Here is a 17,913-nt window from a genome sequence, read left to right on the forward strand (position 1 = left end):
CATGTTGCTGGGGAAGCAAATCAAGAAATACTTAATAAGGAAGGTAGTTCTACCATTAAATGCACTGGAAAGAAAACGTGAAGAAGACGATGATGATGATGATGACTATGATAATTTGTAATCTAGCCTTGATGCATGTAACATGTATACTTGGTCTTGAATCCACTGTACTGAAATTAATGTGTATTTTGGATGTTTTCAAGTTGTGTCTTAGAAAACATAATTAGTATTTAACGAGTAAATATAGTTACTATAACTTCCAATTGAAAAAAAAAAGCACATGCACGTGCGAGAGAGAGAGAAAGTGGTTCTTGAGGAGTGTCATGGATTGAATTGTGTAGCTCCAAAATATGTGCCGACTTGGCTAGGCCATGATTCCCAGTACTGTGTGACTGTCTGCCATTTTGTCATCTGGTGTGATTTTCCTATGTGTTGTAAATCCTGTCTCTATGACGTTAATGAGGTGGGATTAGCGGTAGTTATGTTAATGAGGCAGGATTCAATCTATAAGATTAGATTGTGTTTTAAGTCAATCTCTTTGGAGATATAAGAGAGAAGTGAGCAGAGAGACATGGGGACCTCCTACCACGAAGAAAGTATAGCCAGGAGCGCATATCCTTTGGACCCGAAGTCCGTGTGCTGAGAAGCTCCTAGACCAGGAGGAGATAGTTGGCAAGGACCTTCCTCTAGAGCCAACAGAGACAGAAAGCCTTCCCCTGGAGCTGACGCCCTGAGTTTGGACTTCTAGCCTCCTAGACTATGAGAGAATAAATTTCTCTTTGTTAAAGTTATACACTTGTGGTATTTCTGTTATAACAGCGCTAGATAACTAAGACAAGAAGGGATAAAACTGGGGAAGACTTCATGAACAAAGGCGCCCAGGTGTGAAAGCACAGAGGGCTTCCAAGGAACAGAGGGCTCCAGCACTGACTCATTGACTGCACCTCCACCAGTGCCCTCCTCACTTTTCATTCTCTGCACCTTTGCTCACCCTGCATCTTCTCACAGGATGTGTCCCCGAAAACATCAATCGTGTTCACTCCTCTTCACCTTTCCTCCCACCAGTCCCTCAGTATGGGATGCCATTTCCTCCTGCCAACTTGGATAAATCCTACTCATTGTTCAGGTTCCATTTTAAATTCCTTCTCCTTTCTATAGCTTCCCATCACCTAATCCATGGTGTTATAGTTAGTTGGTCATACATCTGTCATCCCAAACTGTGTAAGCTCCTTAAGGAGGAGATTGTACCTCTTTCATCTCTTTCCCCCAGCCAATAGCATAGTGCCTGGCAGGCACTTAGATGCTATAAACGTTTTTTGAATTATATTATCGGAGAGGGAGTAGTGTCTTTCGGATGGACTCTAGATTAAAACGTAAGGTTAAAGAAGAATAGGCCAGTGAGATTTGCCTTTCTTTCTGCCCCTACACACCTGAGGTTTATAACATCTCTACTTCATTAATAAACATATATGTAGTGCTTTGGAGCACTGGTGGCACAGTAGTTGTCTTAGTCATCTAGTGCTGCTACAACAGAAATACCACAAGTGGATGGCTTCAACAAAGAGAAATTTATTTCTTCACAGTAAAGTAGGCTAAAAGTCCAAATTCAGGGCATCAGCTCCAGGGGAAGGCTTTCTCTCTCTGTCGGCCTTCTCATCAATGTTCCCCCGGACTAGGAACTTCTCCGTGCAGGGACCCCAGGTCCAAAAGACATGCTCTGCTCTGTTCCTGGCATTGCTTTCTTGGTGGTATGAGGTCCCCCTGTCTCTCTGCTCACTTCTCTCTTTTATGTCTCAAGAGATTGCCTCAGGACACAATCCAATCTTGTAGATTGAGTCCTGTCTTACTAACACAACTGCCACCCATCCTCCCTCATTAACATCATAGAGGCAGGATTTACTACTAGGAAAATCACACAATACGGGGAATCATGGCCCAGCCAAATTGATATGCACATTTTTGGGGGGACATAATTCAATCCATGACAGTGGTTAAGAGCTTGGCTGCAAACCAAAAGGTCAAAGCCACCAGTCACTCCTTGAAAACCCTATGGGGCAGTTCTACTCTTTCCTATAGGGTTGCTATGAGTCAGAATCCATTTGACGGCCATGGGAAGTGCTGTGTGCCAGGCACTGTTCTGAGCTCTTTACAAATATTTAAACACTTTCCCATCAATGCCAGTGGAGCACTATGGCTGCATTTCTCAATGGCTAGTAGGGGAGAGGAGTACATCCCTTTCCACCTGGGGAGGGAGCTGGGGTTTTAAAGTCCATACAGTTGGGGAAAAAAACACCCACAAAAGATATGCCTCGTCCCTCCGGTGCAAAATGCAGGGGAAGATGATGATGAATAACAAGAGTAACAATAACAACAGTAAAATAATAGCTACCATTAATCGAGTCCTTACTGTACATAGGCAAGTGCCAGGCACACAAAAAGCAGTATCTTTCATTTCATTCCCGTAGCAACCTTAAGAGTATTATTTTATTCCCTTTATTTTACAGAAGAGGAAACCAGGTTCAGAAAGGGTAAGCCATCTGACCGGCTACAAGGAGAATCAGGATTCAGATCCAGAGCTGCCCGATTCCAGAGCTGAGCTTTCTCCACTCTGCACACTGCCTGCAGAGTAGACTGGGGGCACTTGGCTGGGGTCTGAATGACAGACTGAGCTGGTTCCCAACACCGGTGACCAATGAGGAGCAATAAGTTAAATTTTTTTTAGAAGAGAAGGTAGCTGGGATGGTCAATAGCCTTAATAATATGTGCAATAACAACAGCCCTCATTTATTTAGATCCACCTACATGCTAGGCATTAAGCTTGGTACTTAGAAGAATTCTGATAAGCAGATGTTTTTATATTTTATTTTATGGGCAGTGAAACTGAAGTCCAGGAAGGCTGAGAGACTTGCCCAAGGCTCAAGTAAATGGCAGAACTGGAGTGGCCAACCTGGGAAGCTCCCGATTCCGTGCAGGGCCCCAGTCCCTCCACTCTGCTTTAAGGGTAGTGGGGAGAGTATCAACCTCTACACCCACATGCACACATGGCCAGTGGCACATGTCGGCCTCTATGCTCTGATGGTCTTATTACGGTCTTTACCAAGATTCATCCTGAAGTATTAGCACAGAGCAGCTTTTGCCCTAGTATGTTTCAAGGATCCTTAGTTTCCCAAGAGGTACTACAGAAAAAGAGTTCTGTGGGCAGAAAAGTTTGGGAGGTGCTGCGTGTTATCTCCCCCTGCTTTGCAGATTTACTGTGCACATCAGCAGGTTCGAGAGGTTCTGAGAAGGTCTGTAGTAAAGCAATCTGTCCTAACCTACCCCAATCTATTTGAACCACAGAACTGCTTTTCTACATGTGTCTGTTGATAGGCTGTGCAGCACCCTTCAAGAGATACTGAAGCATAGGGCTGGACAAGGAGAAAGCGACGCAGGCTGGAGCTACTTTTGGAAAGAGTAACTAAGCACCAGTTCAGACTTATTTTTCCTAAGAATTGTCCTTTGTTGTTCACAGTTAGTTTACTTTCTTCACTTTGAGAAAATAAACAGTTTTTAGAAACCAGAGGCAATAAATCAGACATGGTAATTCCCAAATTCTCTTGCCTCATCCTGCACCCCATTCCATTCTCCAAGCTCCCCTCTTTGGGTCTGCTCCCCAGCTGGGGCTGACACACACAGCTGGAGGACTGGAGGTGATCACAACTTGCAGTGCACCACTGCACACCCACACTTCACACTGCAGAGGTGGTAACAGGGAGACATCAGACACTTTGCCCATAGTAGAGCCATGGCTGAGAGATTCCAGAGAAACACAGGAAGTTATCTGATGTAACAATCTCTCTGCCTTTGCATTAGGCAGGAGTATTCTGAAAATACTCCCAAGGGGAGGGTGGGGGAAGACTTCCAATATGTCCCTTAAAATCTCCAGATTATGCTGTGATTTTTCCCTTTCTGCCCATCTTCAGTTTTTACTTTTCTACAATGAATATGCAGCACATGCGTGGTCTATAAAAAAGAAGGAAGTAAAATCCCCAGGAGTGACTGCATAAGTTGCCAACAGCTTCCGGTACAAGTTCTGACCTATAGCGTTACTATTTGCAGTAAAGCTCACATTCCCAGTGACCCCTTAACCAAACCAGTGCTGAGGCATCGGCACAGCGGACGCCTTCTCCTTACCCACTCGAAAGATCAGATCGTCTTCGATGGGATTCTCTTTTCGTTTCCCAGTGCTGTACATACTGGCGGGTCTCTTCACAGCCTTTTGCTTTACATGGCCGCTCCCCGGGGACTTCACGCGCCTCTTCACACCTTCAGTGGTGGGAGACACATCAGCCGAGCGGATCACTTTCAGTTTAAAGGGGCTGCCTCGGATGTGCTGGTCATAGAGTCTCAGAGAGAGGGTGAAGTCCCCTTCCTTCTGGACAGTATACAGAAATTCATAGGTGCCGTTCTTGTTGTCTAGTATCTCTCCGTCTGCCACGCTCCCATCGGGGGTGCTCAGTTCCGCGGTGATGTAGGCGTTGCCGGTCTTGCAGAGCTCCCCGTCTTTGTCCTTGGTTGTTATGGTGACGGACATGGGCTGCCCGATGATGGTCTGCCGCAGCCCCTCGCCTGTGGCCACCGTCTCAGAGGCAACAGCGTTGGTAGTTAAAATCGTCCCGAGGTTGTGGATGGACTTCTTCAGCCCCTCGGTTTCCACGATGAAGTCCAGCTGATCGTTTTCCCGAGGGTGCAACGGGAAATCCTGGTCAGCAAGTTCGTTCAGCTTCTCGCTCATCTGCTTCTTGACCAGCAGCACCTCGGTCTCGGTGCCATGATTTAGGGCCTGAGCCGTGAAGTTGCTGCAGCTCTTAATACTCTCCTGCCCCTCGAGCAGAGTATCCAGCTGCGACTGAAGGACCTGCCGGAAAAACCGGATGCCCGGTGAGTGTGGCGGGGTGTGGTGCCAGGCTGCAACGCTCTCCCCACGGGGCACCAGGTGAGCCTATTAGACACTGGGACGGCTGAAAGTTCTAGACCTGCCCACTGGGTTGGCACTAAGTGAGTGGTATTTACTTTAACCCAGTGAACCCGGTTCTAATAATGCAAAACCTACACTGCATTCCCAGTTATTTTCTTTTTTCCCTTCCGCCACGCCTGGTCTCCCCCACACGCATATTTCTTCGGTCATGTGTTTTGATAAGGGCAAGTAGAAACGTCACTACCAAGAGCGTAGGAAACAAATTGATGTGCTTGACATCTAAAATATTTAGTATCCAATATCTTTACTTTGTGTCCAAACCTCCTCTACAGCATACCACGGAAAGGAACAGGAACCCACAAATAAAAACTCTCCACACCCGACTGTCAGAAGCTTTTCATCCCGGGTTTTGTGACATGCAGAGTAAAAGGCTGCAGTCTGGGTTCACTTTGAAGTTGACTAACTGGTTGGTGTGGGTGAGAGCACAATTAAGACACTATTAGACATTATAATTAAGGAAGGAAAACAATCCAGTTTAACCCTAAATCCTCAGAGCATTACTCTATAGTCAACCTGATCTTTTGTCAAATTAGACAATCACTCATTATAAATTGGTTCTTAAGGTCACAGAACCATAGAGCTTTGCTGAAAACAGAAAGGAAAAAAATAGCTGGATATTCCATTAAATAAAAACTACAGTTTACTATCTAATTGTGAATTGTGACACTTGAGAACCCATTTGAGTCCCCTTTGCTGCTATTAACAACAACAAAAAAAACCAAACCCATTGCCATCGAGTCGATTCCGACTCGTAGCGACCCTATAGGACAGAGTAGAACGGCTCCACAGGGTTTCTAAGGAGTGACTGGTGGATTTGAACTGCCGACCTTTTAGTCAGCAGCCGAGTTCTGAACCACTGTGCCACTGATGCTGCTGTTAGAAGCCAGTAAGCTAGTGCCATGAAGCATCACTGGCTATCACTGGTCTCTTACATCGTCTCTGTGACAATGACTGAAATCTTACTTTATGTTTGAGGCCATAGTTGACCTCCAGTTCCATAAGCAGCACACTCTTTCGCACGTTTAATGTCTTCTGGAGCTCATCAAAAGTGGAATGAATATCATCCACAATGCTGGCCTTTTGGTTGGTTAGCTGATGAATGATTTCCGAGATGAACTGAAGAGCTGAATCAATTTCTGGGAGCCTGGGGGACAGTTATTAAAGGTCATTATTTAAACATCAACCCTGAAATATTCAAAGATCTGTCAAAACACTAGGTTTTCTCAAAAACATTTACTATGCTTTTCATCATTTAAAAAATTAATAGCTGAAGAATAGAATGAATAAGACAACATAATTACTACCTTTGAAAGAAGAAAATCTGAGGGTCCATATCTATTTCAATCCATTTTTAATAATTGATGGTACGAAGCCTTGAGGGGCTCTGGTAAGCCATGGCTTTTCATCACACTTTAAATCAGGATTTCCTCAAACTTAGCACTATTGACATTTTGGGCCATTAGCTGGGGGCACTTCCTGTGCACTGTAGGATGTTTAACAGCATCCTGGCCTCTACTAGATGCCAGTAGCAACCCCCCCCCGCCCCCCCACAGCTGTGATAATCAAAAATTTCTCCAGACATTGCCAAATGCTGCTTGGGGGGCAAAATCTCCCATGGTTGAGAACCACTAAATATATAACTGTATCTTTTTTCCCAACCACATGAAAAACTTATCCAAACTGAGAGTATCCTGGGAACTTCTTCCAAGTTTCACAGTTCTTTTATTTAGTAGAATAACGACACTTCTCTCACTACAACTATCAGTGAAGAGATTTATTGGTTCTGCTTTTCAGTTATGTTATTTCCTCTTTGATCTTTCTCATGTACACACAGCGATGCTGTTCCTTCACTTCCATGCCAAAGAAAGAGCCTAGAAGCAGGAGAACATGAGGGGAGTTGAGCAGTCACTGCTCGGTACCATTTTTCCTGGCTCGGAGGGGACCCAGTCACAGCCCACATAATGTGCCTGTCAGTGTTCAAGAACAGCAGCTAAGGAAGGGCTCTTCAGAGACCCTGGTTCGGGGCATGAATTTCAGAGACCTCCTGAGAGCATGTTCCTTGAATGTACTTTATTCCTTTAATCAAGTAAGGTACTAAAACAAAAATGCCACCACTCATAACACAAGAAGTTTGGACTTTAACCAAGGAGTAGGGGACAACTTTCAACACTCATGAATTTATGACTACAGACCCACAACAAAAGCAGAACCTATTTATGGCATGGAGACTTATTCCTTGAACGGTAACATGAACCTACTAACCCACTGGGACGAAAGACCATGAGGCCAAGCGACAGGACAAGTGGCCAGTAGGGAGTCCGGGGAAAGGAGGGTCTGGGGGAGGTGAGCCCGGTGGAGGTGTGCCTCACCTTTTGTTGACAGCATCCAGCTGGACCTGGAGTGAGGCCTTGTGCTGCTCCACCACGTCCTTGAGCGGAACGGTGGGGTGTTCCGCGTGCTCCCCCTCGGTGCACTCACGACACATGGCGGTCTCACAGGCCTGGCAGTAAAATTCCATCACCTGTGGGTAACAAGAAAAAATCCAGGATTGGGTCCACTGATGGAGTGCTTACTATGCACAAGGTACTCTACTTGCTGAATCACCTCATTTAATTCTCATGGCCACTCCAGGACGTTTGAATTATTATGTCCAGTTTCACAGGAATAAATGAAGGATAAATTGTGAACAGCATATGATGTTTATGTGACAGGTCTCAAACAGAGGTGTTAACAACAAAGCTGCCCCCATAGGCAGCTCTTCTGTGGCCATTCCCATATAGCAAAATAATGTAGGCAGCAGTTCTCGACATTTTTGGTCTCAGGACCCCTTAACACTCTTTAGAAATCATTGAGAACCACCAAAGAGCTTTTGTTTATGTGGGTTATATCTATAGATATTTATCATATTAAAATTAAATCTGAGAAAAATTTTAAATATTTATTACTGTATTAAAAACCACCAGTAGTCTGTCAGTTTGTAATACTGTGGTGGCTTGCGTGTTGCTGTGATGCTGGAAGCTATGCCACTGGTATTTCAAATAACAGCAGGGTCATCCATGGTGGACAGGTTTTAGTGGAGCTTCTGGACTAAGACAGACTAGGAAGAAGGACCTGGCAGTCTATTTCTGAAAAAACTGGCCAGTGAAAACCTTATGAATAGCGGTGGAACATTGTCTGATATAGTGCTGGAAGACGAGCCCCTCAGGTTGGAAAGTACTCAAAATATGACTGAGGAAGAGCTGCTTCCTCAAAGTAGTGTTGGCCTTAATGATGTTTATGGAGTAAAGCTTTCAAGACCTTGGTTTGCTGATGTGGCATGACTCAAAATGAAAATAATAGCTGCAAACATTCATTAATAATCAGAGTGTGGAATGTATGAAGTATAAATCTAGGAAAATTGGAAATCATCAAAAATGAAATGAAATGCATAAAGATTGATATCCTAGGCATTAGTGAGCTGAAATGGATTGATACTGGCCATTCTGAATCAGACAATCATATAGTCTACTATGCTGGGCATGACAAATTAAAGAGGAATGGTGTCGCGTTCATTGTCAAAAAGAATATCGCAAGATCTACCCTGAAGAACAACGCTGTCAGTGATAGGATAATATCTATATGCCTACAGAAACCAAACCCACTGCCATCGAGTTGATGCAGACTCATAGTGACCCTAGAGAACAGAGTAGAACTGCCCCATAAGGTTTCCAAGGAGTGGCTGGTGGATTCGAACTGCTGACCGTTTGGTTAGTAGCCAAGCTCTTAACCACTGGATCACCAGGGCTCCGTGCCTACAAGGAAGACCAATTAATACAACTATTATTCAAATTTATGCACCAACCATGAAGGCCAAAGAGGAAGAAATTGAAGATTTTTACCAACTTCTGCAGTCTGCAATCGATCAAACATGCAATCAAGATGCACTGATAATTACTGGTGATCGGAATGCGAAAGTTGGAAACAAGAAGCATCAGTAGTTGGAAAACATGACCTTGGTGATAGAAATGACACTGGAGATGGCATGACAAAATTTTGCAAGACCAACCACTTATTCATTGCAAATACTTTTTTTCAATAACATAAGCGGTGACTACACACGTGGACCTTTCCAGATGGAATAGACAGGAATCAAATCAACTACATCTGTGGAAAGAGACGATGGAGAAACTCAATATCATCAGTCAGAAGAAGGCCGGGGCCAACTGCGGAACAGACCATCAACTGCACATATGCAACTTCGAGTTGAAGCTGAGGAGAATTAAAACAAGTCCACAAGAGCCGAAGTATAACCGTGAGTATATCCCATCTGAATTCAGAGACTATCTCAAGAGTAGATTTGATGCATTAAACACCAACAACCAAAGATGAGATGAGTTGTGGGATGACATCAAGGACATCACAAAGCAAAAGGCCATTAAAAAGAGAGGAAAGAAAGAAAAGACCAAAATGGAAGCTAGAAGAGAGTCTGAAAGTTGTTCTTGAATGTAGAATAACATAAATGGAACGTAAAAATGTAAATGGAAGAAATGATGAAGTAAAAGCTGAACAAAAGATTTCAAAGGGCGGCTCAAGAAGACAAAGTAAATATCATAATGAAATGTGCAAAGACCTGGAGCTAGAAAACCAATAGGGGAAACCATGCTTGGTACTTCTCAAGCTGAGAGAACTGGAGAAAAAATTCAATCCTCGAGTTGCAATATTGAAGGATTCTACCCGGAAAATACTGAATGACTCAGGAAGCATCAAAAGAAGATGGAAGGAATACACCGAGTCACTGTACCAAAAAGAACTGGTTGACATTCAACCATTTCAGGAAGCAGCATATGATCAAGAACTGATGGTACTGAAGGAAGAAGTCCAAGCTACACTAAGAGCATTGGCGACAAACAAGGCTCCAGGAATTATGGAATACCAATTGAGATGCTTCAACAAACGATGCAGCACTGGAAGTGCTGACTCATCTATGCTAAGAAATTTGGAAGACAGCTACCTGGCCAACTGACTGAAAGAGTCCCGTATTTCTGCCCATTCCAAAGAAACGCAATCCAACAGAATGCAGAAATTATCAAACACTATCATCACCCACAAGTAAAATTTTGCTGAGATGATTCAAAAGTGGTGGCAGCAGTACATCGACAGGAAACTGCCAGAAATTCAAGCTGGATTCAGAAGAGGACGTGGAACCAGGGATATCATTGCTGATGTCAGATGGATCCTGGCTGAAAGCAGAGAATACAAGAAAGGTATTTACCTGTACTTTATTGACTATGCAAAGGCATTCGACTGTGTGGATCATAACAAAGTATGAACACTGTGAAGAATGGGCATTCCAGAACACTTAATTGTGCTCATGAGGAACCAGTACACAGACCAAGAAGCTGTCGTTCAAACAGAAAAAGGGGATACTCCACGGTTTAAAATCAGGAAAGGTGTGCATCAGGGTTGTATCTTTTCACCATACTTACTCAGTCTGTTTGCTGAGCAAATAATCCAAGAAACTGGACTATAGGAAGAAGAACATGGCATCAGGATTGAAGGAAGACTCATTAACAACCTGCAATATGCAGATGACACAACCTTCCTTGCTGAAAGTGAAGAGAACTTGAAGCACTTACTGATGAAGATCAAAGACTACAGCCTTCAGTATGGATTACACCTCAGTATAAAGAAAACAAAAATCCTCACAACTGGACCAATAAGTGACATCATGATAAATGAAGAAAAGATTGAAGTTGTCAAGGATTTCATTTTACCAGCACACATGGAAGCAGCAGTCAAGAAATCAAAGGATGAACTGCATTGGGCAAGTCTGTTGCAAAAGACCTCTTTAAAATGTTAAAAAGCAAAGATGTCACTTTGAGGATTAAGGTACGTTTGAACTACTGAATATACCATGGACTGCCAGAAGAACGAACAAATCTGTCTTGGAAGAAGTACAGCCAGGATGCTCCTTAGATCTCACATAACTTGGATATTTATCAGGAGAAACCAATCCCTGGAGAAGGACATCATGCTTGGTAAAGTAGAGGGTCAGCAAAAGTGAGGAAGACTCTGAATGAGATGGATTGACACAGTGGTTGCGAGGATGGGCTCAAACATAACAACAATTGTGAGGATGGTGCAGGACCGGGCAGAGTTTTATTCTATTGTACATAGGGTTGCTATGAGTCGGAACCAACTCGACAGCACCTAACAACAATAACAACATTAAAAACAATAACAAATCCATCATGTGTTAACATAAATAATATATTTTTATGAAAAAACTATATTCTGCAAAAAAAAAAAAAATTACTGAAAAGAATGGCATAGTTTTCCATTTCTGTGTATCTCTTCAGGGTCCAGCTTAATAGAAGACATCTGGATTCTCATATCTGCTTCTGCATTAAATCTTTTATCACATGTAGCTCTGGAAAATTCCACTGTACACTCTTGAGAGAATGAAAGAAAGCAACAAATAATGTCTTAGAATTATTATGAAACTAGTTTTGACCTCGTGGACCCCTTGTAAGTCTCCTGGGGACCCAAGGCTGGCCCTGGATCACATTTCAAGAACTGTTGATGTACAGAAAAGAGAGGAGCCAGACTGCAGCTGTTTGCATCCTGGCTCCATCCCTTATTTCACTGTGTGTCCTTAGGCAGATTACTTTGCCTCTCTGTGTCTCAATTTCTGTCTGTTAAATAGAGACAAAAATAGTAACCTACTTCCTAGGGCGAGGAGGATTAACTCATTACTGTCAAGTCAATTCCGACTCATAGCGACCCTGTAAGACAGAGCAGAACTGCCCCATAGGGTTTCCAAGGCACAGCTGGTGGGTTTGAACTGCCAACCTTTTGGATAGCAGCTGAACTCTCAACCACTGTGCCACTAGGGCTCTGTTGTGAGGATTAAGTAGATTAATATGCACAAAGAACTTAGATGATACTGGCATATTGTAAGTCCTTAATAAGTAGTAGCTGCTGTCACGATCATCTGCTTGCCTAAAAAAATACCCAAAAAACCATATTATGCTGATTATGATGAACTCTCAGTAATAATATCACATGAAACCTGAAAGTTAGTTTCCTTGTGGAGGCATCCCCTAATTCTCACAGCTGGAAGTAACATCTAGTTGTCCAAGCACCATTTGTTGAAGAGACTATTTTTCCCGCACTGAATGAACTTGACACCCATGTCAAAAATCAATTAAACACAGATGTACAGGTTTATTTCTAGACTTTCAATTCTATTCCTCTTGATTTTGTGCCTATACTTAGCCAGTACCACAATGTTTTGATTACTGTAGCTTTGTAGTGAGTGTGAAATTGGGAAGTGCAAGGATCTAAATGTAAGAGCTCTTAGAAGAAAATATAGGGGTAGATCTTCATGACCTGGATTTGTGGTTTCTTAGATATGATACCAAAAGCACAAGCAACATTAAAAAAAAAAAAAAAGAGATAAATTGGACATCATCAAAATTAAAAACTTCTGTGCATCAAAGGCCACTATCAAGAAAGTGGAAAGCAATAGCAAAAAAATGGAAACAACCTAGATGCCCATCAACAGATGAATGGATAAACAAACTATGGTACATACACACAATGGAGTATTATTGAAAGATAAAGAACAATGATGAATCTGTGAAGCATCTCATAACATGGATGAAACTGGAGGACATTAGGCTGAGTGAAATAAGTCAATCACAAAAGGACAAATATTATATGAGACCTCTGTTGTAAAAACTCATGAAAAAGTTTACACACAAAAGTAACAATCTTGGTTGGTTACGAGGGATGGGAGGGGTGGGGGGAAATACTAAACAGACAATAGATAAGTGGTATCTTTGGTGAAGGGCGAGACAGTACACAATACTGGGGAAGCCAGCACAACTTGTACAAGGAAAGGTCATGGAAGCTCCCAAGACACAGCCAAACTCCCTGAGGGACTCAATTGCTGTGCAGAGGGCTGTGGGGACCATGGTCTCAGGGAACATCTAGCTCAATTCGCATAACACAGTTTGTAAAGAAAACGTTCTACATTCTACCTTGGTGAGTAGCGTCTGGGGTCTTAAAAGCCTGTGAGCAGCCATCTAAGATGTTCCACTGGTCTCACCCCTTCGGGAGCAAAGAAGAATGAAGAAAAAAAGATACAAGGAAAAGCTTAGTCCAAAGGATTAATGGACCACAACTAACACAGCCTCCACCAGACTGAGTCCAGTACAGCTAGATGGTGCCCAGCTACCACCACTGACTGCTCTGACCGGGATCACAACAGAGGGTCCTGGACAGATGGAGAAAAATGTAGAACAAAATTCTAACCCACAAAAAAAGACCAGACTTACTGGCCTGAAAGAGACTGGAGAAACCCCAAGAGTATGGCCCCCAGCCACCCTTTTAGCTCAGTGGTGAAGTCATTTCCGAGGTTCACTGTTCAGCTGAGGATTGGACAGCCCCATAAAACAAAACGGGACTAATGAGGCACAGCAGTCCAGGAACAAGGACTAGAAGGCAGAAGGGGACAAAAAGCTGCTGATAGGGAACCCAAGGTTGAGTAAGGACAGTGTTGACATGTAGTGGGGTTGTTAACCATTGTCATAGGGCAACATGTGTACTAACTGTTTAACTATTTTGTTCTGTAAACCTTCATCTAAAGTGAGAATAGCAGCACAACTGGAAGAACGTAATTGATGTCACTGAATTGTGCATGTAGAAATTTTTGAAGTGGTGTATTTTGGCTATGTATATTTTCACACACAAAAAAAAAGCTCAAGAAGGGAGAATTTTGACATGTCATTGGGTTGTTAACCAATGTCATAAAACAATGTGTACTGACTCTTTAATGAGAAACTATTCTGTAAACCTTCACATAAAGTACAATAAAAAAGAAAGTGGAAAGACAACCTGCTGATCTTATATATCTGATAAGGGTTTAGTATCTTATATCTGATAAGGGTTTAGTATCCAACAACAAAAAGTCCAACAACCCAATTTAAAAATGGGCAAAGATCTTGAACAGAAAGTTCTCTGAAGAAGATATACAAATGACCAATAAGCACATGAAAAGAAACTCAACATCATTCACTAGTTATTAGGGAAATGCAAATCAAAACCACAATGAGATATCACTCACACCCACTAAACCAAAACCAAACCCATTCCGATTCATAGCAACCCTACAGGAGAGTAGAACTGCCCCATAGTTTCCAAAGAGTGGCTGGTGGATTCCAACTGCTGACCTTTTGGTTAGCAGCTGAGCTCTTAACCACTGCACCACCAGGGCTCCCCACACCCACTAGGATGGCTATAATAAAAAAATAAAATAAAAAATGATGGAAAATAAAAAGTGTAGTTGAGGATATGGAGAAACTGGAACCCTCATCCATTGCTGGTGGGAGTGCAAAATGGTACAGCCTTTGGGAAAACAGTTTGATGGTTCCTCAAAAAGTTAAATATAGAACTATCATATGACCCAGCAATTCCACTCCTAGGAATATACCCAAGAGAACTGAAAACATATATCCACACAAAAACTTGTATATCAATGTTCATTGCAGTATTATTCCTATTTGCCAAAAAATGGAAACAACTCAAATGTCTATTAACAGATGAATGGATAAACAAAATGTGGTTTATCCACACAATGAAATACTGAAACATAGATGAACCTTGAAAACATTATGCTAAGTGAAAGAAGCCAGAACAAAGGCCCATATTGTATGACTCCACTCATATGAAATGTCCAGAATAGATAAATCCATAGAGACAAAAAGCAGATTAGTGGTTGTCAGGGGCTGAGGGGTGGTGGGAATGAATATGGGATTTCTTTCTGGGGTGATGAAAACGTTCTGCAATTAGACAGTGGTGAGGGTTGCACAACGTTGTGAAAGTACTAAAAGCTACTGAACTGTACACTTTAATTAAAATGGTGAATTTTACCTCAATTAAAAAAAAAATGAAGCTTGAAAGAGACAGCAGCAGACCTAAGTGATTGTCCCTGGGTCACTATCCTAAGTGTGTCTCGGGAAGCAAAGGCCCTGAAATCATTGCGAATTGTCAAAAACTAGTCATTCTCAGATGCTTATGCTCGGGTGCTGACAGCTTTGACTGCAGCCGAGAGCTAATTGTGTGAGATGTATGGCTCAGCTGAGCTCATCCATCTTGAGTGAAATGATGCCACTGCTCCTAGGGGTGGGCGGGCTAGAGGCCAGGATAAGCTTATTGTTATTGATGGGTAGTCACCGTTTGTGTTCATCAAGAGGCAGGGCCATATGCATTTTTAAGGCACTGAAAAGGGTGGCCAGGCCCTTGCAGCCAGCCCTGAGGCTTTTGCAAAGGCACTGACAGTGATCTTCGTGCGGGAAGTGGGGACTTCTTAGAGGCAGCACAGGCTTAATGAGAACCTTTCCTTTGCACCTCTTAACATCCTCCTCAGTCAGACACCTAAGTAAGCAAGAACAGGGTTTAACGTCATTTGTGTTCCTGGGACCATGGGGCACGCGCTCAAATATCTGCTTTAAGTGAAGAGAACCTCTTAGATCACTAGCCGTTATTCCCATATTCCTTTTGTATTTGGACAATGCAGCCATGGTGTCTAATTAGAAGACAGATAGTGTCACAGCACTTAAAGTAGATGACAGGGTTTCATCCACATGTGCAGCAGGCAGTTATGGTGGCAGCATCCTACTTTATCATTAATTACCCAATTTTATTAACCTTCAGATGCTTGAACTGTTTTTAAAGATTTACCCATGGCAATTAACTGCAGCAATTTATCTCTAATATTGCATGCATTTGGCTTGAATATGCAATGAGAACCCTGTTTTGAAGCAGCAGCAGTGAACTGCTACAATCTGTGATCAAACAATAGAATGATTCAAGCTGCCTGCTGCTCATTTTCCAAGGACTCTTGCTAGTTTTATAAATTTTACGATTCCAAAGAATCAGAATGACTCAACACAGAGAAGTGTTCAAAAACATATTCAGAATAGCTCCATTCCCCTCAAAGAGGTGCAAACTCTTTAGATAGATTTAAATTTTAATGTGATTTCATGAGATGCGTGGGGAACGTTTTTTAACTAAAGGGAGACAGAGACCCCACAGTGCTGTATTCTTTACCTGGTTTCCTCCCCTACAGTGTTGTATTGCAAAATCTTTTCCTTTGCTGGGCTCCTACCCTCAACTTTGCATTTGAATCCTGCTTTTGCTTGGAGGGTATATGTAAACCTCATTGCACCTGTGTGGTATGATTAAGAATGTTGCTGACATAACTTGTATGAAGTCCCTACTTGTAAACCCCTTTAAAAGTAACCTGCCTGTCTGCCTCGGCAGAGAATCTTGGCAGCAGCAGCTCCGACTGACTCCTTTCCTTGTACAATGAAATAAAGGTGACTTTCTTGTTCTCCCACCTCGGTCTCTTGTTTATTGGCCAATACAAATCATGCCGAGTAAGAACCTGGCATTCCACCCAATAACAAAAAGATTCTTTAGCTTTACTAGAATTAGTAGTCCATGGTGTCCAAGGGTCTTTATTGCTGAGGTGGGCTCAGGAAATACGTCTTTTGCAATTCTTTTCTATTTGTCCTTCAAGCAATGACAACAGATTTCTCCTTCTAAAGTTTCTCTAAGATTGGTAGTGGCCAGGGTGGGGTGGGGTGGGGTGGGGAACTAACTAGACAATAGATAAGTGCTAACTTTGGTGAAGGGTGAGACAGTACACAATACTGGGGAAGCCAGCACAACTTGTACAAGGAAAGGTCATGGAAGCTCCAAAGACACATCCAAACTCCCTGAGGGACTCAATTGCTGGGCAGAGGGCTGTGGGGACCATGGTCTCAGGAAACATCTAGCTCAATTCGCATAACACAGTTTGTAAAGAAAACGTTCTACATTCTACCTTGGTGAGTAGCGTCTGGGGTTTTAAAAGCCTGTGAGCAGCCATCTAGGATACTCCACTGGTCTCACCCCTTCGGGAACAAGGGAGAATGAAGAAAAGAAGACACAAGGAAAAGATTAGTCCAAAGGACTAATGGACCACAACTACCACAGCCTCCACCAGACTGAGTCCAGTACAACTGCATGGTGCCTGGCTACCACCACTGACTGCTCTGACCGGGATCACAACAGAGGGTCCTGGACAGATGGAGAAAAATGTAGAACAAAATTCTAATCCACAAAAAAAGACCAGACTTACTGGCCTGACAGAGACTGGAAAAACCCTGAGAGAATGGCCCCCGGACACCCTTTTAGCTCAGTAATGAAGTCACTCCTGGGGTTCACTGTTCAGCCAAAGATTTGACAGCCCCATAAACAAAACTAGACTAATGGGGCACAACAGTCCAGGGACAAGGACTAGAAGGCAGGAGGGGACAGGAAAGCTGGTAATAGGGAATCCAAGGTTGAGAAGGGACAGCGTTGAGATGTCGTGGGGTTGTTAACCATTGTCATAAAACAATATGTGTACTAACTGTTTAATGAACTATTTGTTCTGTAAACCTTCATCTAAAGTACAATTAAAAACAAAAATCATAGTAATTTTAAACAGCCAACCTCTATCTCACTTGTAGCACTGCTGAACTAGACACCTGAGAGTCATCCTACACTCCCCTCCCCACCAATCCATCCAGCCAATCAACTCATAAATGGTGCTTAAAGCCTTCCTGGTCTCCACTCACACTCCCACTTCTCTATATCAGGCTCCCAACTGGTTTCCCTGCCTCAGGCTCACCCCTGTTTAATCTAGCCTCCCCTCCCCATAAAAGAGCCTCTGGGTGGTATAAACCGTTAACATGGCTGGCTGCTAACTGAAAGGTTGGAGGTTCTAGTCCAACGAGAGGCACCTCAGAAGAAAGGCCTGGAGATCTACTTTCAAAAAATTGGCCATTGAAAACCCTGTGGAGCTGGGTTCTACTGTAACACAC

General features: G+C 42.9%; 1 protein-coding gene across 1 annotated transcript in view; it reads right to left on the reverse strand.

Moving 5' to 3' along the window:
* The window catches only part of TRIM2 (tripartite motif containing 2), a 151,423-nt gene that overhangs the window by 48,712 nt on the left and 84,798 nt on the right, over positions 1-17,913 (reverse strand). Inside the window, exons 4-6 of the mRNA XM_004378816.2 lie at positions 7,387-7,538; positions 5,981-6,161; positions 4,174-4,897 (exon numbers count right to left, since the gene is read on the reverse strand). Coding sequence (XP_004378873.1) covers positions 4,174-4,897; positions 5,981-6,161; positions 7,387-7,538 — 1,057 coding nt within the window. The remainder of the gene's footprint in view (positions 1-4,173; positions 4,898-5,980; positions 6,162-7,386; positions 7,539-17,913) is intronic.

The sequence above is a fragment of the Trichechus manatus genome, unplaced genomic scaffold, assembly GCF_000243295.1.
Source record: "Trichechus manatus latirostris isolate Lorelei unplaced genomic scaffold, TriManLat1.0 scaffold00059, whole genome shotgun sequence".
Classification (NCBI taxonomy): domain Eukaryota; kingdom Metazoa; phylum Chordata; class Mammalia; order Sirenia; family Trichechidae; genus Trichechus; species Trichechus manatus.